General features: G+C 47.9%; 1 protein-coding gene across 4 annotated transcripts in view; it reads left to right on the top strand.

Annotated features, from left to right (window-relative positions):
- LOC121879685 overlaps nucleotides 1-22,983 on the top strand; it is a 68,907-nt gene that overhangs the window by 5,415 nt on the left and 40,509 nt on the right. For 3 of the 4 annotated variants that reach the window (XR_006091393.1, XM_042386406.1, XM_042386405.1), the window contains exon 1: nucleotides 12,962-13,488. The exons of the other annotated variant lie outside the window; for it this stretch is intronic. Coding sequence is in view for 2 of the 3 variants with exons in the window: in XM_042386406.1 (XP_042242340.1) it covers nucleotides 13,139-13,488 (350 nt within the window). In the remaining variant the exon portion in view is untranslated. Of the gene's footprint in view, nucleotides 1-12,961; nucleotides 13,489-22,983 lie in introns of those variants that run through there. 4 annotated transcript variants of the gene reach the window in all.

Here is a 22,983-nt window from a genome sequence, read left to right as displayed (position 1 = left end):
AAAATACGTGTGACTGATAATGTTGATAATAATGAATAAAGTAGGTCAGGTGTATAATGGTGATGATAGTGAAGTATAATGATGATAGTGAAGTATAATGATGGTAGATGATAGTGAGGTATAATGATGATGTAATGTGTCTCAAGTATAATAATGAATATGAAATTGGGTCACTGGACTGTGGTTTTGTGGATGAGAGAGAGAATTTAGTCCCTCCTCCTCCCCTCCCCTACCACTCCCCACAACCAATCCCCCCCTCCCTCCATCCCACTCACCCTCCTTCCCTTCCCCCCTCCACCACTCCCCCCTCCCCACCACCAGTCCCCCCTCCCTCCACCGCCATAACCACCCCAATTAACTGTTTTAAAGGTAGTTACGTGAGGGAGAGCGTGTGAGAGGAATGAAACACGAGGTGATTGGTAGCCACAGGTAAACGTCTCACGAGTAGAGTTTATCGTTACAAAACCTCCCCCCCTTACGTGACAGTGTGTGTGTGTGTGTGTGTGTGTGTGTGTGTGTGTGTGTGTGTGTACCTGCTTTTTATCTTATTTTACCTTACACTAACCTAACCTAACCAAACCAGACCAAACCAGACCAAACTTAACCTAACCTGTATGAGAGACTTTGTTAGTACGGTTCGCTAAGCTCTCGTTAAACCCGCCAGACCCTTCCTGATCAATGGCCTCTTTGATTAATTGATGTTGAACACTTTCTGGATACGTCTGGGCTTCGTTGAACACAAGTCAGTTTTTCGTTAACGGCTCACGGTGGCTTGTGGGGCGGTTAATGAAGCATTAAACATCATTATCTGCTTGGTTAACCTCTGCTTTGTTAACACTCCATTGACTAAGGTTAACACCCCTAGCTGTGTTAACACCCCCTGACTAAGGTTAACACCCCTAGCTGTGTTAACACCCCCCTGACTAAGGTTAACACCCCTAGCTGTGTTAACACCCCTAGCTGTGTTAACACCCCTCTGACTAAGGTTAACACCCCTAGCTGTGTTAACACTCCCTGACTAAGGTTAACACCCCTGAGTAACACCCTAGCTGTGTTAACACCCCTGACTAAGGTTAACACCCCTAGCTGTGTTAACACCCCTGACTGATAACACCCTAGCTGTGTTAACACCCCCTGACTAAGGTTAACACCCTAGCTGTGTTAACACCCCTGACTAAGGTTAACACCCCTAGCTGTGTTAACACCCCTGACTAAGGTTAACACCCTAGCTGTGTTAACACCCCTGCTAAGGTTAACACCCTAGCTGTGTTAACACCCCCTGACTAAGGTTAACACCCCTAGCTGTGTTAACACCCCTCTGACTAAGGTTAACACCCCTAGCTGTGTTAACACTTGATGGTTCACCCCCTTGTCTGAGCTTGGTTGTTATTCTAGGTTAAGTTAACACTGCAGGGTAAACACCACGCTACACAGGTCAACACTCAAGGTCGACCTCCAAGGAACACTATAAGTATGACGCCATGTTTGCCTCGAGGGGCGGGAGGTGGCATTTCATTTCACCATTTCCTCCCTTTATTCTCTTCTCTCTTGTCTTCCCACATCATCACAATATTTATGTTATTTACGTATTTGTTAGTTATTTTGGTCTTAGGTTTGAGTATAATTATCTGTTTACTGCTATGACGTCACTGTTTACTGCTATGACGTCACTGTTTACTGCTATGACGTCACTGTTTACTGCTATGACGTCACTGTTTACCGCTATGACGTCACTGTTTACTGCTATGACGTCACTGTTTACTGCTGTGGCGTCAATGACTAGCCTGAGGGAAGGAGTTACTAGTTATTAGTATTTGTTTATTTATTATTATTTTCACTGTGTGTGTGTGTGTGTGTGTGTGTGTGTGTGTGTGTGTGTGTGTGTGTGTGTGTGTGTACGCTTCTGACTTTATGCATAACAACACGTCAATATTACTTCAATCATTTATCAAAGAACAAGAGAACAAGAGAGAACAAAAAAGTAAAACAACAAAAACAATAAAAAAAAATTAAATCAAACCAAACAAAAAAATCCCCACAAACACAAAAATTGAAAACAAAAACATCACCTGTCTACGTCATTGCATAGTTGAACGTGCACACCTGACCAGCACTTTTGCAACATTGTACACGGCTCAGTCTTTGCCCTGAAAATGACTTGGTGTTTTTGTAAGGACGGGTTTTATTGTTACAGGAATAGTGTTCTTATAATTTGCTTGTTTTGTTGTTTTATCTCTCTCTCTCTCTCTCTCTCTCTCTCTCTCTCTCTGTCATGATAATTTGGTTGTTTTGTCGTTAGTTTAGGTTAGGAATATGTTGGGTTAAAGATACGTAAGATTTTCCACCTCCCAACACACAGCCCCTCCACCTCCCAACACAGCCCCTACACCTCCCAACACAGCCCCTCCACCTCCCAACACAGCCCCTCCACCTCCCAACACAGCCCCTCCACCTCCCAACACAGCCCCACACCTCCCAACACAGCCCCTCCACCTCCCAACACAGCCCCTCCACCTCCCACCACAGCCCCTCCACCTCCCAACACAGCCCCTCCACCTCCCAACACAGCCCCTACACCTCCCAACACAGCCCCTCCACCTCCCAACACAGCCCCTACACCTCCCAACACAGCCCCTCCACCTCCCAACACAGCCCTCCACCTCCCACCACAGCCCCTCCACCTCCCACCACAGCCCTCCACCTCCCAACACACCCCTCACCTCCCAGCACAGCCCTCCACCTCCCACACAGCCTCCACCTCCCACCACAGCCTCCCTCCCCGTTATCTGTTATTTACATTCAGGTGACCCAGGAAGGTGAATAATAAATGAATAAACTAAACAAGATGTGATGCTCATTTGTCATGACGAAATAAACTATAGACGGAGAAAACCATAAGACGAGCGATGTTCTTTTGTCTTAAGGTGGAGGACGTCAGGAGGGAAGGGCCTGAGGGAACAAGGGCGTCTCCTACACCGCCTCCGTCATTACCGCCGCCCACCGCCCTCATTACCCTTCCTGGCGAGCCCTGGTGTCCTCCCGCCCACCTAGGGAAGATGAGGGCAATCCCTGAGGGCACCTAGGAGGGTAGAGGTGACTAAGGCACCTAGCAAAGGCTTTAAGTGGCGCTGGCAGGGTCATCAAGATATGGTCGTATTAAGGTGTCTATTAAGGGTAATTAAGTATGACTAATTAGTGTTGGTGTAGTAATAAGTCTCTGTCTGCACCGTGACCACAGTAGGAGAGTTACGTAACGGGGGGAGACTCACGTAACGCTGAGGTTAGTCTGTCTGTCTGTCTGTGGTAACAATTGGGTGTCAGAGTGAGGGGAGGAAGAGAGAGAGAGAGAGGCAGGCAAGGAGAGAAAAGAGGGAGGGGGGTGAAGGGAGAGGGACGGACGGGGGCGGGGGGTAGGGAGAAAAGAGGGAGGGAAGGAAAGGGACCTCTTACCCTCACCTGGCACTACCAGCGTCTCACCTGGGTATTAAAGCCTACGTTTCATCTCCCTCCTCCCTCCCTCTCTCTCTCCCTCCTCCCTCCCTCCCTCCCTCCCTCCCTCCCCCCTCCCCCTCCCCCTCCTCCCCTCCCCTCCTCCCTCCTCCCTCCCCTCCTCCTCCCTCCTCTCTCTCTCCCTCCCTCCCTCCCTCCCCTACTATTACTTCTAGTGCTTTGTTAAGGTTAGGTTAGGTTAGGTTAGGTTCGTTGAGATTGGAAGCAGCAAGGAAGATTACTGTAGGTAGACACTATCAGGACACGGGGCCATTTAACCAATCAATACACAAACACACAAACTAACCAATCATCAGCCCTCATTCACAAATAGTTATGACGTCATCACTTATCCAATCATCAGCCCTCATTTACGACTAGTAGTTATGACGTCACCACAACCAATCACCGAGCAAGTAAATGAAATGATTGTTCGTGGAGTGGCAATTAAGATTAGACAACCGCCCCAATGCTCTGAACTACATCCCCTCCTCCCTTACCTCCCTCCTCCTTCCCTACCCTCCTCCCCTTCCACCTCCCTTCCTCTTCCTTCCCCTTCTCTTCTCCTTCCTTCCTCCCCTTCCTCTTCCCTTCCTCTACCTCCTTCCCTCTTCCTCCTTCCTCTTCTCCCTTCCTCCTTCCCTACCTCCTTCCCCTTCCCTCCCTTCCTCTTCCTCCTTCCTCCTCCCCTACCTCCCTCCCACCTAGATCAGAGGAACTATTCAGTAATGTTGATTAGCTGATCTCTCTCTTTCTTCCTCCTGTGGTAGCTGGCGTGGTGGTGGCGGCTGATGGTGTGGCGTGGTGGTGTGGCGTGGTGGTGTGGCCTGATGGTGTGGCGTGGTGGTGTGGCCTGATGGTGTGGCGTGGTGGTGTGGCGTGGTGGTGTGGCCTGATGGCGTGGCGTTTGTGTGTGGCCTGATGGTGTGGTCTGTGGGTGGCAGCCTGGTGGTGTGGCCTGATGGTGTGGCGTGGTGGTGTGGCCTGATGGTGTGGCGTGGTGGTGTGGCGTGGTGGTGTGGCCTGATGGTGTGGCGTGGTGGTGTGGCGTGGTGGTGTGGCCTGATGGTGTGGTCTATGGTGTGACCTGATGGTGTGGCCAGATGGTGTGGCGTGTTAGTGTGGCGTGGGGACCTGAACTACATACATAGTAAGAACTCTCACCAAAACATAAAACTTGACCCAAAAAATATTATGGCGTTTGTGTCTAGAGGAGGAAGAGGAAGAGGAGAGGAAAGGAAGAGGAGGGAAGAGGAGGACGAGAGGAAAGGAAGAGGGGGAGAAAGGAGGAAAGGAAAGAGGGGAAGGATTTAACTGAACTTCAGACTCAAGCGAATATAAAAACTTTCCCTCATTGTACACTAGAGGGAGAGACAGACGGACAGACAGACGGACAGACAGACGGACAGACAGATAGACAGGCAGGTAGACAGGCAGGTAGACAGGCAGGTAGACAGGATACACGTGTTATATTCATGAAATTCAGCATTTTGACCTAAAATTTGACCTTAGAGAAGTGGTTACAGTGACCTACCTCCTTTAAATTACCTTGTTGGGTTAGTTAGTGCGTTAACCATAGTGGTATTACCTAACAGCTTAATTACCATAATAAGGCGAAATTACGCGAGATATAACATAACAGCTGAGATAATTTGTTGTTGATATATTTAACCTAACCTAACCTAACCTAACTTAATATTAACCTTACCTAACACAAAGAGAGAGAGAGAGAACAATAATATACCACATAATAACATTGTAAATTATCTTTTGACTTTCAGTGGAAGTTAGTGTCACCAGGTCGTGTGTGTGTGTGTGTGTGTGTGTGTGTGTGTGTGTGTGTGTGTGTGTGTGTGTGTATATACAAGGTGGGAGTGATCATAACCTGTGACCACTTTCCTACTTTGCTTTGATCTCTCTCTCTCTCTCTCTCTCTCTCTCTCTCTCTCTCTCTCTCTGTGTTTGTCTGTCTATCCTCTACTACTATTGGGAGGAGGAGGCCGAGAGGGAAGAGGAGGAAAAAGGAAAGAAGGAAGGAGGAGGTGGAGGGAAGATGTAAGTTGTCTTTGTTGAGGTGTCTTAAGGTCATGGGAAGAGGAGGAGGGGTGGGAGGAGGAGGAGGAGGAGGGGTGGAAGAGGAGGAGGGGTGGGAAGAGGAGGGGAAGTGGGGAAGGGAGGAGGGTGGAAGAGAGGAGGAGGGGTGGAAGAGGAGGAGGGGTGGAAGAGGAGGAGGTGGAAAGGGAGGAGGGGTGGGAAGAGGAGGAGGGGTGGAAGAGGAGGAGGAAGGGGGGAGGGTGGAAGAGGAGGAGAGGTGGAAGAAGGAGGAGGGGTGGAAGAGGAGGAGGGGTGGAAGGGAGGAGGGGGTGGAAGGGAGGGGTGGGAAGGAGGAGAGGGGTGGAAGAGGGAGGAGGGGTGGAAGAGGAGGAGCGGTGGAAGAGGAGGAGGGGTGGAAGAGGAGGAGGGGTGGAAGAGGAGGAGGGGTGGAAGAGGAGGAGCGATGGAAGAGGAGGAGGGGTGGAAGAGGAGGAGGGGTGGAAGAGGAGGAGGGGTGGAAGAGGAGCAGTGGGAGAAAGAGAGAAAGACAAAGGTGAGAGACAAACAGTATTCCTTGCTCACACAGACAGACAGACAGACTGACAGACTGACATATAATTACTTACAAACTTATTACCAATTAAACTATTATATTTAACGTGAAGACAAACCTAGACTCCAATTCCTTCTAAGTATCTCATATAAGTGAGGTGTTAAGTAGGGAACATGATAAGTAAATAAATTAGTAAAACAAAAATGGTGTTGACTCCATGAGGGAAGGCAGTGAACCTGTTGTGGTCTGCTGCCGTCACCTGTGGTCACCGCGGGAGGTGTTATCGTACCGCGCCGCCACCTGCCAGACGTGTAATGAGTACTTATTGTGCGTTTAAATCTCTGGTTAACTAGGCACATCCTGAATTGGGGCCTATTAGGACTGGGGCCCATCACAACTGGGGCTTGTTAGGACGGGCCCATCACAACTGGGGCCTGTTAGGACGGGCCCTTCAGAACTGGGGCCTGTTAGAACGGGCCCATCAGAATTGAGGCCTATTATTATTGTTGTTGTTGTTGTTGATCTTGTTATTGGTGTTATTATGCAGACAATAACAAACAGTAAACAAAGTTACAAAATGGCCTAAACGAATACGATAATTGACCCAAATATTCTGGGAAATAAACAAGGTCTTTTCTCATCTCTTGTACAATAACGTAAAGTCAATATTAACGAACAAATAAGATCACTTTCATTATTGTTTGTTGAATCGTGTGTTTGGACGCGCTGTATGATACCGAGCGTACCAGTAAAAGTGATGACTGTTGCGGTACGATACTCTGGGTGGAGGTCCTTGGCAGCGAGTGGGAGAGGAGGAGGAGGTGATGGGGTGAGGTGGGCGTCATTGTGGTGTGGGAGATGCTGTCGGTAGGAAGGGTGATGTAGCGTGTGTACTCCTCTGAAAGTGCCGTACGAGGAATGTAATTATTGTTATTTTAAATGAATTATATATCGTATGGTTTCACTAGTGTAAAAAAAAGAAGAGGAAATGCATTAATACAAATTATATAGACACGAGAATTATAGGTATATAGTGAACTTGGATTATACGAATATTATAAAGGATTTTTATGCTGTGTCAGTGTTAATAATACGCGGGTGACCAGTGCCTCAATAGTGCCATTAGTAGGAAAAGTCTTCTTAAAAGGACGACACTGAAGTAACACCATCACCCCCTCCCCACTAGACGTACTTCAAGGAACAGCAAGAAAGACCTAACACTCGAGGATTTAATTAAGGTGATCCTCGAGGTGAGAGTGACGTCAGGAGGTGTTCTTCAAGATGTGGACACTTCAGAGGCCCAACAAAGACCCAGATAAGAAATGGCGGTGAGTACAACTTTAACATTACGCTTATATTGTAAATACTGTTTACATTATGGTGGCCGGTGTTGGGAAGATACCACGAACGCCATGAATATACACCAATTGAATTATTTTATATATTATTAATAATTTTGTTTAATAACGATTATTTTTAAGTATTTGTCTTTGTTATATATGGTCCTAGTTCGTTCATAGCGTATTTTATATGTTAATAATTTAGTTTTTATCTCGTATATTAAAAAAGAATTCAGGAAACTTTAAACAAAACAACAAAGTACAAATATTTTAATGATTTATTCAATAGTATTTTTGTCTATAAAATTTTATGTGAAAATTAATCAGAATATTTGTGTGTTTACATTCGGTTAGGTTAGTATACTTGGGGTCTATTGTACCTGGGGCCCATTAGTACAGGGGGCCCACTAGACCACACTCCAAGTAACCCATTATCTACAGTACAATCGACCACACCCTTGTACACCAACCTTATCTTATCGTTAAAACTGAGGCTATAATTACAGGTGAGTAGGACAGGTTTGCACAGGTGTGTGTGTTTGTGTGTGTGTGTGTGTGTGTGTGTGTGTGTGTGTGTGTGTGTGTGTGTGTACATACCTGACTCTCTCTCCTAGGATCATGAGACCAGGTGTGAGACTCACCTGGCATTCTGAGAAGGTTCAGGTATAGATAATGCAGGCCTCTATCTCTCTTTCTATCTCTCTTCATCTTATTCTCTCTCTCTCTCTCTCTCATGTGATTATTCCCACCAGGTATATTCCCAGATATTCCTACCAACTGTATTTCCAGATATTCCTACCGGCTGTATTTCCAGATATTCCTACCGGCTGTATTCCCAGATATTCCCACCAGGGTTATAATCTTTCAGGAAATACTTTAGAGAGGAATTTAGAGGTTAATACTTGGTTAATGTTAAGCAATGTAGCGTTGACCACCTGGTAAGGGAAGGGAGGGAGGGAGAGAGAAGGAAAGAAGGAGGGGAAGAGAGAGAAGGAAAGAGGGAGGGAGAGAGGGAGAGAGAAGGAAAGAGGGAGGGAGGGAGAGAGAAGGAAAGAGGGAGGGAGGGAGAGAGAAGGAAAGAGGGAGGGAAGGAGAGGATGAGAGAAAGAGAGTGAGGGAGGGGAAGGGAGATTATTACAGTAGAGAGACTATTTTAAGGGAGAGAAGATAAGTAGGTATAGGTTAGGTTATTGAGAGAACTGCTGTGGTCGTATTACCTGGAGACGTCTTCAATTACCTTCCTCTTTTTCCCTTCCTCCTTCTTATCCTCTTTTTCCTTCCCTTCCTTCTCCTTATCCTCTTCTTCCTTCCCTTCTTTCTCCTCCTTATCCTCTTCTTCCTTCCCTTCCTCCTCTTCCTTCCCTTCCTTCTCCTCCTTATCCTCTTCTTCCTTCCCTTCCTCCTCCTTATCCTCTTCTTCCTTCCCTTCCTCCTCCTTCCCTTCTTCCTTCCCTTCCTCCTCTTCCTTCCCTTCCTTCTCCTCCTTATCCTCTTCTTCCTTCCCTTCCTCCTCCTTATCCTCTTCTTCCTTCCCTTCCTCCTCTTCCTTCCCTTCCTTATCCTTCTCCTCCCACCTCCTCCAATTAGAGGGCGTTAGTGAAGGCGTTAAGCCAGGAGACGCCACGCCCATGGTGAATGAGGCGTCATAGGCAGTTAATCACTAACTACCACTCGTTAACGTGACCAAACAGTGTTACCAACAACCTCACCTTCTCAACCTATCGTTCTCTTTATCAGGTAATACTTATTTAATCTTTTATTTAACATATTTTTACTCAAATTTATTATTATTATCATATACTCACTATCTATCTATCTATCTACCCACATCTGTCTATCTTTCAATCTATCTGTATATACCCACATCTATCTATCTATCTATCAATCTTATCTATCTATATCTATCACACTTTGCTCACTATATCCGGGTCCTGCAGTGGCGTTGTGGTGAGGAAAGTTATGGGTTATGTAGATGGGCAACCAGCTGTCAACCCGGAACTAATGACTGATTAATAGTCGGCCCCACACCTGGCTCTTTGGGTGGTGAGAGAGAGAGAGAGAAAGAGTGAGAGAGAGAGAGAGAGAGAGAGAGAGAGAGAGAGAGAGAGTTGATTTTCGGGGCGTCTGTAGAAAATCTTATTAGTTTCCAGGTACTTAATGTGTGTGTGTGTGTGTGTGTGTGTGTTGTGTGTGTGTGTGTGTGTGTGTTGTGTGTGTGTGTGTGTGTTGTGTGTGTGTGTGTGTGTGTGGTAAGCCTCATTATATCAGTCTTCATTATCTTTCATCACCAATTCCTCATTATTCATTTTCTTTATTATTATTTCAACCTCGTCTCATCTATTCTTATTTATCATCTTTATTTGTTTGTTTTAATTGTTGTTTTGTTGTTGTTTTAGTAGTGCTGAAGTTTCTGTTTTAATTGTGTGTTTTTTAAAGTTATTGTTGTTTTGTTGTTGTTTTTGTTGATAATAATGACTTGACCTTCGCGTATAGTCCAGTCTCATACACCAGTATCGCCAAGTTTACTAGATAACTCTTTAATATTTCCACACATCCTTTCATTAGTCACTTTCATTTTTAATAATAAGTCATTAAGTGAGCTGGTTTTCAATCGACTATCACTCCTACCCACTGACGCGGCAATGTTTCTTAATGTGGCGGGGAACTGTGGGAAAGTGTGTGGGAGATTGGATCCACCAGTGTGAAGGTACAGTATCTATAATAGACCTGTTTACACTCACGTCTAACTTTATAACAAATACTAAGTTATTATTATCATGTTTATTGTGATTTAACTCCAGATGTAACCAGTTAGTATGTAATTAATTGTCTGACTGTTAAATGAAACGGATATGTCTACCTAAAGTTGCGGGGAAGTGTGAGAAACAGTACAGTGGATCCAGTTGGGGTTTGTTTACATGTCGGAAACAACTGACACTCGTGGAGATTAATGCGTATTCCTGTTCTTTCTTCCTATCTCCATTATGCTTTCTCCTCTTGATTTATCTCCACCTCTTCGTTTTTATTTTATTGTTCTCCTGTTAATAGCATTATTTGGTGTGTTATTACTGTCTCCTCTTGATAGTATTTCCTCTTATTATCACCGTGAGACTGTCAACACAGCCGCCATCTTGTTCTGCTTACTGAGGATGTTGTGTTTCGTTGAGGAGGACTGTAGTGGGCGTGATATAGCACAGTGGTGGGCGTGGAGGTTGAACCGTGAGGCGTGGGCGCGAAGGCTGATATAGCACAGCGGCGGGCGTGGAAGTTGATATAGCACAGCGGCGGGCGTGGGTGTGGGCGAGGAGAATGATCCGTGAGGCGTGGAGGCTGATATAGCACAAAGGCGGGCGTGGGCGTGGAGGGTGAATCGTGAGGCATGGGCGTGAAGGATCATATAGCACAGCGGCGGGCGTGGGTGTGGGCGTGTAAGCATAGGGCCAGACAATAGATGTGGGTCAGCCAGACGGAACACACGCTAAGTTTCTCCTGAGATCATGATAGTCATCCATCCATTCATCCATCTGCTTTCATTCCTTCATTCATCCGCCTTCTTTCATTTCTTCCCTATTTCCTTCGTTCTTTCATCCCAGCTTTCGTTAAGTTAGTGTTTGTTTAGATTAGGTTAGGTTATATTAGATTAGGTTAGTGTTAGTTCAAGTTTGGTTATGTTAACGTAACTCACATTAGTAAGAGTTAAACATTGTAAAGTTGCATAGAAAGAGACACACTAGTGCAGGGTTACAGTGTGAGGTCAACCATAATTACTTCTCTGTCAAATGACCTCAACCACAACAAACTATTTACGGTTTTGTGTATTGATGTGTGTGTGTGTGTGTGTGTGTGTGTTTGTGTAGAGGTGGGCGTGGTGAGGTGTGACCAAGGCGCCCACACATCAAGGACGGGGCGTGGTTGTTAGGCTTCAGAGAGTCCTGGCTTCTTGTCTCTACTGGTGAGGGTGGGAGAGAAGGTGGGAGGGGTGGAGGTAGGGTGGGAGAGAAGGTGGGAGGGGTGGAGTAGGGGTGGGGAGAGAAGGTGGGAGGGGTGGAGGTAGGGGTGGGAGAGAAGGGAGGGGGTGGAGGTAGGGGTGAGGAGAAGGTGGGAGGGGTGGAGGTAGGGTGGGGAGAGAAGGTGGGAGGGGTGGAGGTAGGGTGGGGAGAGAACGGGGGAGGTGGAGGTAGGGGTGGGAGAGAAGGTGGGAGGTGGAGGTAGGTGGGAGAAGGTGGGGAGGGGTGGAGGTAGGGGTGGGAGAGAAGGTGGAGGGGTGAGTGTAGGGTGAGAGAAGGTGGGAGGGTGGGAGGTGGGAGAGAAGGTGGAGGGGTGGAGGTAGGGAGAGAAGGGGGAGAGGTGGAGGTATAGGGGTGGGAGAGAAGGTGGAGGGGTGGAGGTAGGGTGGGAGAGAAGGGGGGAGGGTGGGAGGTAGGGTGGGAGAGAACAGGGGAGGGTGGAGGTAGGGTGGGAGAGAAGGTGGGAGGGTGGAGGTAGGGGTGGGAAAAGGTGGGAGGGGTGGAGGTAGGGTGGGAGAGAAGGTGGGAGGGGTGGAGGTAGGGTGGGAGAGAAGGGGGAGAGGTGGAGGTAGGGTGGGAGAGAAGGTGGGAGGGGTGGAGGTAGGGTGGAGAGAAGGTGGGAGGGTGGAGGTAGGTGGGAAGAAGGTGGGAGTGGAGGTAGGGTGGGAAGAAGGGGATGGGAGAAAGGGAGAGGTGGAGGGGGAGGAGGGGTGGAGGAGGGTGGGAGAGAAGGGGGAAAGGGGGGTGGAGGGAGGTAGGTCAACCTTCAATTAACATACCTACCTCAAGAATATATTCCCATCATAACAAAGTACTTCTACCCTAACCTTCCAAAACCGAATCGAATAAACAAAAACCTATTAGACGAACTAAGACCATTTATAAATCGATTAGTAGACATATGTAAATTATTATCTTATGTACTATATATGTAGTATTATGTAGTTATGGTATATGTAGTTTTATGTAGTTACAGTTTGTTATTGATTCTTTCAGCAACAACAAAGAGAGCAAGTTTTCTTCACTCCTCCGTCCCGGCCACAAGAAGAACAAAGAAAACGACTCCAGAGACACCATAATCAACTACCGCACATCGACCGCCTCCACGACCGCGTCTCGGATCGCTTCATAGACCCACGGGAGGATCCGAGGCTTCTGGTGGATCCTCGAGGGGTGGATCCCAGGATGCTGAATCTATTGGATCCCCGGGTACAGGATCCTCGCCTCGACGCTCGGCTCATGGAATTGGATCAGGAAGTTGAGAGAGTCGAACAGAAGAGTGAATCCCGCGTTGTCGAAGCCGAGTTCAAGAGCCGTGTGGAGCCGGATTTCAAGAGCCGTATGGAACCTGACTTCAAGGGCCGTATGGAACCTGACTTCAAGGGCCGTATGGAGCCTGACTTCAAGGGCCGTATGGAGCCGGATTTCAAGGGCCGTATGGAACCTGACTTCAAGGGCCGTATGGAGCCTGACTGGGCCGTATGGAGCCGGATTTCAAGGGCCGTATGGAAGCTGACTTCAAGGGCCGTGGAGCCTGACTTCAAGGGCCGTATAGAGCCATTTCAGGGCCGTATGGAACCTGACTTCAAGGGCCGTATGGAGCCTGACTTCAAGGGCCGTATAGAGCCGGATTTCAAGGGCCGTATGGAACCCGATTTCAAGGGCCGTACGGAACCCGATTTCAAGGGCCGTATGGAACCCGATTTCAGGGGCGTATGGAACCCGATTTCAAGGCGTATGGAACCCGATTTCAAGGGGCGTATGGAACCCGATTTCAAAGGGCCGTATGGAGCCGGATTTCAAGGGCCGTATGGAACCCGATTTCAAGCCACGCATGGAACCGGACCCGAAGTCTCGAATCGACGCGGAAACGAAGCCTCCACGCACAGAATCTCGCCTTGAGACCCCAACACGAGACGGAGACAACAGGACCCCAGTCGGGAACGAGGGGCCCATCTTCGGGAGGCTGGAGAGACTCGAGGCTCGCATGGGCCGACGGGAGCCCGAGGAAGAGACCGATGGAGAGATACGTGGAGCAGGTGGTGAGAGACAAGGAACAAGAGAGGAGGTGAAGGAGAGCCTTTATGGGGGGGTGGTGGTAGGGGGTGATAGTGGCGAGGAGGGGTGTAGTAGTAATGGGAGGTTAGTAGTGGTTGTGGCAGGGGGGTAGTGGTGGTAGGGGTGTAATAGTATGGAGAGGTTAGTAGTGGTTGTGGCAGGGGGGGTGGTGGTGGTAGGGGGTGTAGTAGTAATGGGAGTTAGTAGTGGTTGTGGCAGGGGGAGGTAGTGGTGGTAGGGGTGTGAGAGACAGAGTACACAATAAGCATAGACAGTAACTAAACACACACACACACACACACACACACACACTTACATTGTCAACAGTGGTCAAAGGTCAATACAACAAGGTCATTTTTTAACCTTTTTTTCCTTCATTTGATTAACTTCTCCAGATGACTGATAATTGAGGGTTTTAAATACTTTGATAAGGGATAATTGTGTGTGTGGTGTGTGTGTGTGTGTGTGTGTGTGTGTGTGTGTGTGTGTGTGTGTGTGGTGTGTGTGTGGTGTGTGTGTGTGTGCGTGTGTGTGTGCGTGGTGTGCGTGTGTGTGTGTGTGCGTGTGTGTGTGTGTGTGTGCTGCGTGTGTGTGTGGTGTGTGTGTGTGTGTGTGTGTGTGTGTGCGTGTTCTGACCTTCACTATAACATGAAGTCATAACCACACACAAGCTACGTCTGTTTCAGCGCCATACGACCTTCACTATGAATTACTCTTACGATAAAAAAATATATATATCCTGTCTTTATCTATTACATAAATTACATAATGTCATGAATTATATTATTACAGTTATAGGAGTTACTGTATCTCAGGTGTCATTAATACTGTTTCTCTAATTACAGGTATGTGCAGGTATAGGGCAGGTGTGTTGGTGCATTGGCTGACACCTTTTGGTATGTTGAATCCTTGTACTGTGTTGTAGCATCTGTGTTTTGAGTTAGATGAATGTAAACACAAACATCAAGGGACTCTGTAAACACAAACATCAAGGGACTCTGTAAACACAAACATCAAGGGACTCTGTAAACACAAACATCAAGGGACTCTGTAAACACCAACATCAAGGGACTCTGTAAACACAAACATCAAGGGACTCTGTAAACACAAACATCAAGGGACTCTGTAAACACAAACATCAAGGGACTCTGTAATCACAAACATCAAGGACTCTGTAAACACAAACATCAAGGGACTCTGTAAACACAAACATCAAGGGACTCTGTAAACACAAACATCAAGGGTCTCTGTAAACACAAACATCAAGGGACTCTGTAAACACAAACATCAAGGAACTCTGTAACACAAACATCAAGGGACTCTGTAAACACAAACATCAAGGGACTCTGTAAACACAAACATCAAGGGACTCTGTAAACACAAACATCAGGACTCTGTAACACAAACATCAAGGGACCTACATAAACACATCAAGGACTCTGTAAACACAAACATCAAGGGACTCTGTAAACACAAACATCAAGGGACTCTGTAAACACAAACATCAAGGGACTCTGTAAACACAAACATCAGGGACTCTGTAAACACAAACATCAAGGGACTCTGTAAACACAAACATCAAGGACTCTGTAAACAAACATCAAGGGACTCTGTAAACACAAACAACAAGGCTTACACAAACATCAAGGGACTCTGTAACACAAACATCAAGGGACTCTGTAAACACAAACATCAAGGGACTCTGTAAACACAAACATCAAGGGACTCTGTAAACACAAACATCAGGGACTCTGTAAACACAAACATCAAGGGACTCTGTAAACACAAACATCAAGGGACTCTGTAAACACAAACATCAAGGGACTCTGTAAACACCAACATCAAGGGACTCTGTAAACACAAACATCAAGGACTCTGTAAACACAAACATCAAGGGACTCTGTAAACACAAACATCAAGGGACTCTGTAAACACAAACATCAAGGGACTCTGTAACACAAACATCAAGGGACTCTGTAAACACACCAACATCAAGGGACTCTGTAAACACAAACATCAAGGGACTCTGTAAACACAAACATCAAGGGACTCTGTAAACACCAACATCAAGGGTCTCTGTAAACACAAACATCAAGGGTCTCTGTAAACACAAACATCAAGGGACTCTGTAAACACAAACATCAAGGGACTCTGTAAACACAAACATCAGGGACTCTGTAAACACAAACATCAAGGGACTCTGTAAACACAAACATCAAGGGACTCTGTAAACACAAACATCAAGGAACTCTGTAAACACAAACATCAAGGGACTCTGTAAACACAAACATCAAGGGACTCTGTAAACACAAACATCAAGGGTCTCTGTAAACACAAACATCAAGGGTCTCTGTAAACACAAACATCAAGGGTCTCTGTAAACACAAACATCAAGGGTCTCTGTAAACACAAACATCAAGGGTCTCTGTAAACACAAACACATCCTCAAATCATTATAATATATCCACAAAAAATATATAATGATCTATTCTCTCTATTGTATTTTAAGTTGGTCTTGTGAAATCCAAAATATATCTTGTATTGTAGTATTTGGTCCGTGCGTCCGTCCGTCCATCCGTGCGTACGTTTAAGCGTCCGTGCGTCCATGACCAGGTTTCTTTGTGACGCCGCTGAAAGGGTTCACTACTTGACGCTTAATGGTGAATAGTGTAGGTTATGTTGGCGCACACACACACACACACATGCTGCTGTACACACTAATTCCTCCCTGTGACTCCATCCAAATCCTCCCTCCCCCTCCCTCCCCCCCTCCCCCCTCCCTCCCTCATGTAAAATACCACCCCCAAGGAACAATAACCTTCCCCTTCCCCCCCCTTCCCCTTCCTTTCCCCTCCTCCTTCTGTCTCCTTCCCTCCCCTGGCACACATGAACCACAAACTCCCTCCTCCCCCCTTATATTCTCCCCCCCCCATCCATGCAGGTTGTAACAGTGTTTTTGCACCGTCAGATTCCAACACTGTCCACACCTGAAGGTCCTGTGTGTCAGAGATAAGGTGCGGTAGAGACACTCATACATACACACATGGAAGTATGTTGGGAAGAAACTATTCAACATTTACCCCCTCTCTCTTTCACACACACACACACACACACCCGCCAATCACTAACAACTAGGCTAATGGCTAGTCGTGATTGGTCCTCGACATGCAAACTGTAAACAAGGGTTCGAATCTCCGTAGCTTGTCTGTAGAGAGAGAGAGAGACAGAGGAGAGAGAGAGACAGAGGAGAGAGAGAGAGAGAGAGAGAGAGAGAGAGAGAGAGAGAGAGAGAGAGAGCGCCATACCTACACGACTCACAGGTAGACGATGACAGGTGTTGGTCTTAAAGTGTTCAGGTAATTACGTCCATAACTGTACACCAAGGTTCACAACGGTGTGTCCGATATACACACACACACACACATACAGTACATACACACATGTCACTCACATGCACACATATCTACACACGCACACATACCTACACACACACACCTCATTTGTGTCACTTATGTTACTTGTATATTATTTGTAATTCGTAACCCATTCCCCAAATATGTAACTGTATATTTTCAGCCTTCTGGCTGCCAAGCTCTTTCAATAAACCGTTAATTATTATTATTATTATTATTATTATTATTACACGCACACGCACACATACCTACACACACACACACACACACATGACCTCAGGAGTGTGCTAGGTGGTGGTAGTGAGGGAGAAGCGAAGGGAGAGATGAGAGAAAGGTTTTATAAGAGTTAGTTTAGTATGCAAGAGGGAGTGAGGGAGGGAGTAAGACGGGGAGGGAGGGAGGGAGGGAGTGAGGGAGGGAGGGAGTAAGACAGGGAGGGAGGGAGGGAGTAAGACAGGGAGGGAGGGAGGGAGGGAGGGAGGGAGTGAGGGAGGTAAGATACGTCACCTCTTTTATTATTGTGGTAAGTCTTAAGTCCATGATGCAGCAACCAGTGTTACCAACATAGCGGGAATAGTCGCCAACATTAGCACAATTTCATGGTCTCTCGCAGTAATGGTTTATGTTGATCTTAGCGAATTTTGTGAGAATGTTAGCGATTTTTATTCATTTTAGCAAAATTAAGCGAATTTTGGGTGACATTTATCTAAGTTTAGTGACGTTTAGGTAAAATTTGGGGCATTTAATTTACTTTAAGCGAGATTTAACACATTTTTTTTATTAATTGAGTCAAGTTTAGTTGTGTTAGTAGCTGAACCTTAGCTGCTTGTGGTGGACGGGAGCCTTGGTGGTCAAAACTGAGGCTGTAGACTCTCTCTCTCTCTCTCTCTCTCCGTGTCACCTGTTACGGCAGGTAAGCGTGACTTCAGAACGTTGCAGAGTGGTGGCTATAAGTGGGTGGTCACCAGCTCGTGACGACGCTGTGACGGCCGTAACGCCTGCGTCCATTTACGTTGGTGACGCCTATAAGGTGACGCTGATGTTGTTTGTAACGCTCAGGTGACGGCTTTAATGGTCTTGTGGCGTATTTAGTGGTTTTGTGACGGCTTTAGTGGTCTTGTGACGGCTTTAACGGTCTTGTGACGGCTTTAAAGGTCTTGTGACGGCTTTAAAGGTTTTGTGACGGCTTTAGTGGTCTTGTGACGGCGTTAACGGTCTTGTGACGGCTTTAGTGGTCTCAGGTGACACTCAGATCATCCATGACAGCTGCCTAGCGTGTTACAATACCGTCCAGTGACAATGGCGTGACAAAGCTTCCGTCGCGCCGTTGTCACATACTCACATCACATGACAGTCACTGCATATGACAGTCACTACATCACTGTATATGACATGGCAGACGGAAGGTTATGGCAGATGGCAGACGGAAGGTTATGGCAGTTGGCAGACGGGGAAATTTGGCAAAAAGGGACATATGGTAGACAGGTATGGCAGGTACGGGGGTATGGGAGACAGGGAGGAAGGGTAGGTAAGGGGCAGACAGGGGGTATGGCAGACAGTTCAGCACAGGACACAGGAAGGTCACAGAGGGCAGACAGGTGGGGGGGGGGGTGAATTGCAGGTGGGCTCACAAGGTCGACGGTTTTCCCAGCTATGTGCTTCTGTCCTAGCCTTCTACTAGCCTGTCCTAGCCTTCTACTAGCTTGTCCTAGCCTTCTACTAGCCTGTCCTAGCCTTCTACTAGCTTGTCCTAGTCTTTTCCTAGCCTGCTGTTAGCGGCACCTAGACTGTCTAAATCTATCCTTAGCCTGCTTCTAGGTTGCTTTAGCCTGCCCTGTCTAATGTTACAGGGAGATACAGTCTGTGCAGCAGGGAGATACAGTCTGTGTTACAGGGAGATACAAATTGTGTTACAGGAGATACAGTCTAAGCTACAGGGAGATACAGTCTGTGTTACAGGGAGATACAGTCTCAGTTACAGGGAGATACAGTCTGTGTTACAGGGAGATACAGTCTGTGTTACAGGGAGATACAGTCTGTGTTACAGGTAGACGGTAATTACAGTACTGGTTACAGCCGACCGACCGCCACCTTCCTTCACTGAGTTCACTTTCACCAGCGATTATCTCTTAAGCGTGAACCTATTGGCCAGTGTGTGTGCGCGTGCGTGCGCGTGCGTGCGCGTGCGTGCGTGCGTGTGCGTGCGTGTTTGTGTGTGCGTGCGAGTGTGTGTGTTTATGTGTATTTGTGTCTATTTACTAAAAATGCCATCGTAACAAAATAAGAAGTATGTATGAATGTGTGTATGTATTGTATATATGTATGTATGAATGTATGTATTAACCGAATTACCAAAATATTAAAGTTATCACCAAAAACTTTACCAACCTCCATTTTCTGTCAGCACTTCGTATCTCCGTTTTCTTTCATAATAAACTAAGGCCTGACCCGCACATTAAGTTATCATACATGTACAGTATACATAGTGCAGGCATGTATGTCCAGCTGTTTAGTATTAATTGGTGAAATATTTGAAGCTCTGTAAACACAAACATCAAGGGACTCTGTAAACACAAACATCAAGGGACTCTGTAAACACAAACATCAAGGGACTCTGTAAACACAAACATCAAGGGACTCTGTAAACACAAACATCAAGGGTCTCTGTAAACACAAACATCAAGGGACTCTGTAAACACAAACATCAAGGGACTCTGTAAACACCAACATCAAGGGACTCTGTAAACACAAACATCAAGGGACTCTGTAACACAAACATCAAGAGACTCTGTAAACACAAACATTAAGGGACTCTGTAAACACAAACATTAAGGGACTCTGTAAACACAAACATCAAGGGACTCTGTAAACACAAACATCAAGGGACTCTGTAAACACAAACATCAAGGGACTCTGTGAATACAAACATCAAGGGACTCTGTGAACACAAACATCAAGGGACTCTGTAAACACAAACATCAAGGGACTCTGTGAACACAAACATCAAGGGACTCTGTAAACACAAACATCAAGGGACTCTGTTAACACAAACATCAAGGGACTCTGTAAACACAAACATCAAGGGACTCTGTAAACACAAACATCAAGGGACTCTGTAAACACAAACATCAAGGGACTCTGTAAACACAAACATCAAGGGACTCTGTAAACACAAACATCAAGGGACTCTGTAAACACAAACATCAAGGGACTCTGTAAACACAAACATCAAGGGACTCTGTAAACACAAACATCAAGGGACTCTGTAAACACAAACATCAAGGGACTCTGTAAACACCAACAAATATATTTTCTTTATAATGTGAGGATTAATTGAAATAAGTCGAATTTAGTGTAGTTATCCCTTACCGTTTTCTGTCATGTACCAAAGAAAATGTAATGTAATGCTGGTAGGGAGAAGGATGGGTTCTCTCCCTCCTTTGTCCTCCCCTTCCCTCTCCTACCTCCCCCACCCCTTCCCTCTCCCACCTCCCCAACCCCTTCCCTCTCCCACTCAAGTCACCCCTTCCCTCTCCCTACCTCCCCTCACCCCTTCCCTCTCCCACCTCCCTCAACCCTTCCCTCTCCTCCCACCTCCCCTCAACCCCTTCCCTCTCCCACTCCCCCTCACCCCTTCCCCTCTCCTACCTCCCCCACCCCTTCCCTCCCACCTCCCTCAACCCCTTCCCTCTCCTACCTCCCTCACCCCTTCCCCCTCTCCCACCTCCCCCACCCCTTCCCCTCCCACCCCCCCCCCTTCCTCCTACCTCCCCACCCCTTCCCTCTCTCCCACCTCCCCCACCCCCTTCCCCCTCCCACCTCCCTCACCCTTCCCCTCTCCTACCTCCCTCACCCTTCCCTCTCCCACCTCCTCAATCTCCCTTCCTCTCCCACCTCCCCCCTCACCCCTTCCCCCCTCCCACCCCCTCTCTCCCACCTCCCTCACCCCCTTCCTCTCCTACCCTCCCTCACCCCTTCCCTCTCCCTCCTACCTCCTCACCCCTTCCTCTCCTCCACCTCCCTCACCCTTCCTCCTACCTCCCTCACCCTTCCCTCTCCCACCCTCCCCCACCCCTTCCCCTCTCCCACTCCCCCTCACCCTTCCCTCCCACCTCCCCTCACCCTTCCCCTCTCCCACCTCCCCCACCTTCCCTCTCCCACCTCCCTCACCCCTTCCCTCTCCTACCTCCCTCACCCTTCCCTCTCCCACCTCCCCTCACCCTTTCCTCTCCTACCTCCCCTCAACCCTTCCCTCTCCTCCCTACCTCCCTCAACCTCCCTCTCTCCTACCTCCCACCTTCCCTCTCCTACCTCCCTCACCCCTTCCTCCTACTCCTCCCTCACCCTTCCCTCTCCTACCTCCCTCAACCCTTTCCCTCTCCTACCTCCCCTCACCCCTTCCCCTCCCTCCCACCTCCCCCACCCTTCCCTCTCCCACCTCCCTCCCCCTCCCCTCTCCCTACCTCCCTCACCCCTTCCCTCTCCTACCTCCCCCACCCCTCTCCTCCTCCCACCTCACTCCTTCCCTCTCCCACCTCCCCCACCCTTTCCCTCTCCTCCCACCTCCCTCACCCTTCCCTCTCCCTACCTCCCTCACCCCTTCCCTCTCTCCTACCTCCCTCACCCCTCTTCCCTCCCTTCCCTCACAATCTCACCCCTTCCTCCCTTCCCACCCTCCCTCTCCCCCCTCTCACTACGGTAGAGTCTCAGTCCTGTACAGCCGCCATCTTGTTTCGGGGAGAGAAATGCCTTTGTACTGTCATCGGGTCGGAGGAAGAGGGACATATGTAGCTGAGGGTGAAGGTATTCTATCAGTCTGTCTGTCTGTCTGTTATTTGTTTGTGTGTATATGTGTGTGTATGTGCGTATGTTTTAAAGATGTACGGTGTGTGTGTGTGTGTAGTCAGCCCAACAACCACACTAACAAGTTAAGTTGCCAAGAGACGAACCACCTAAGTAACTGTCAGTCTTCTACTGTTGACCATCGGTACTCTTACTACTGTTATTGTCTTATGCCCCTGTTTACCGTTGGCTACTCTGACGTCACTACCGTTGTCTCCCTGTTTTTGTTTACGTGTTTGGCTTCTGTTTGTTTTGTCATATCTGTTGTTGTTGTTTTTATTATTTTTCTTTGTAATTTATAATATAAAAATTATTTCATATTTCTTTACCATTACTACTACAACTATCACCACTACTACCATCATCACCACCACCACCACCCTACCACTCAACCACCACCACCACCACCATCACCAACCAATCACCAACAACCACCAACCACACCACCACCACCAACCACCACCACCCTCACCAATCACCACCACCACCCCACCACCACCAACCACCACCAACCAACCACCACCAACCAACCACCACCACCAACCACCACCCCACCACCACCACCACCACCACCACCACCACCATCACCACCACACCACCACCACCACCACCACCACCACCACATCACCACCACCACTCACCACCATCACCCACCACCACCACCACCTCACACTCCACCACCCACCCACCACCACCACCACCACCACCACCACCACCACCACCACCACCATCAACCACCACCACCACCACACCACCACCACCACCACCACCACCACACCACCACCAACCCCAACCACCACACCACCCACCAACCACCACCACCACCACCAACCACCACACCACCACCAACCAACCACACCACACCACCACCAACCAACCACCACCACCACCACCAACCACCACCACCAACCACCACCCCACCACCAACCACCACCACCACCACCACCACCACCACCACCACCATCACCACCACATACCACCATCACCACCACACTACCACCATCACCACCACCACTCACCACCATCACCACCACTACTACCACCATCACCACCACTACCACCATCACCACCACACCACTCACCACCACCATCACCACCACCACTACCACCATCACCACCACTACTACCACCATCACCACCACTACTACCACTATCACCACCACTACCACCACCATCACCACCACTACCACCATCACCACCACTACTACCACCATCACCACCACTACTACCACCATCACCACCACTAC

This window comes from Homarus americanus, unplaced genomic scaffold (genome assembly GCF_018991925.1).
Source record: "Homarus americanus isolate GMGI-L3 unplaced genomic scaffold, GMGI_Hamer_2.0 scaffold42643, whole genome shotgun sequence".
Lineage (NCBI taxonomy): Eukaryota > Metazoa > Arthropoda > Malacostraca > Decapoda > Nephropidae > Homarus > Homarus americanus.
The sequence above is the reverse complement of the archived record's forward strand: the minus strand, read 5'-3'. Positions and strand labels throughout refer to the sequence as shown.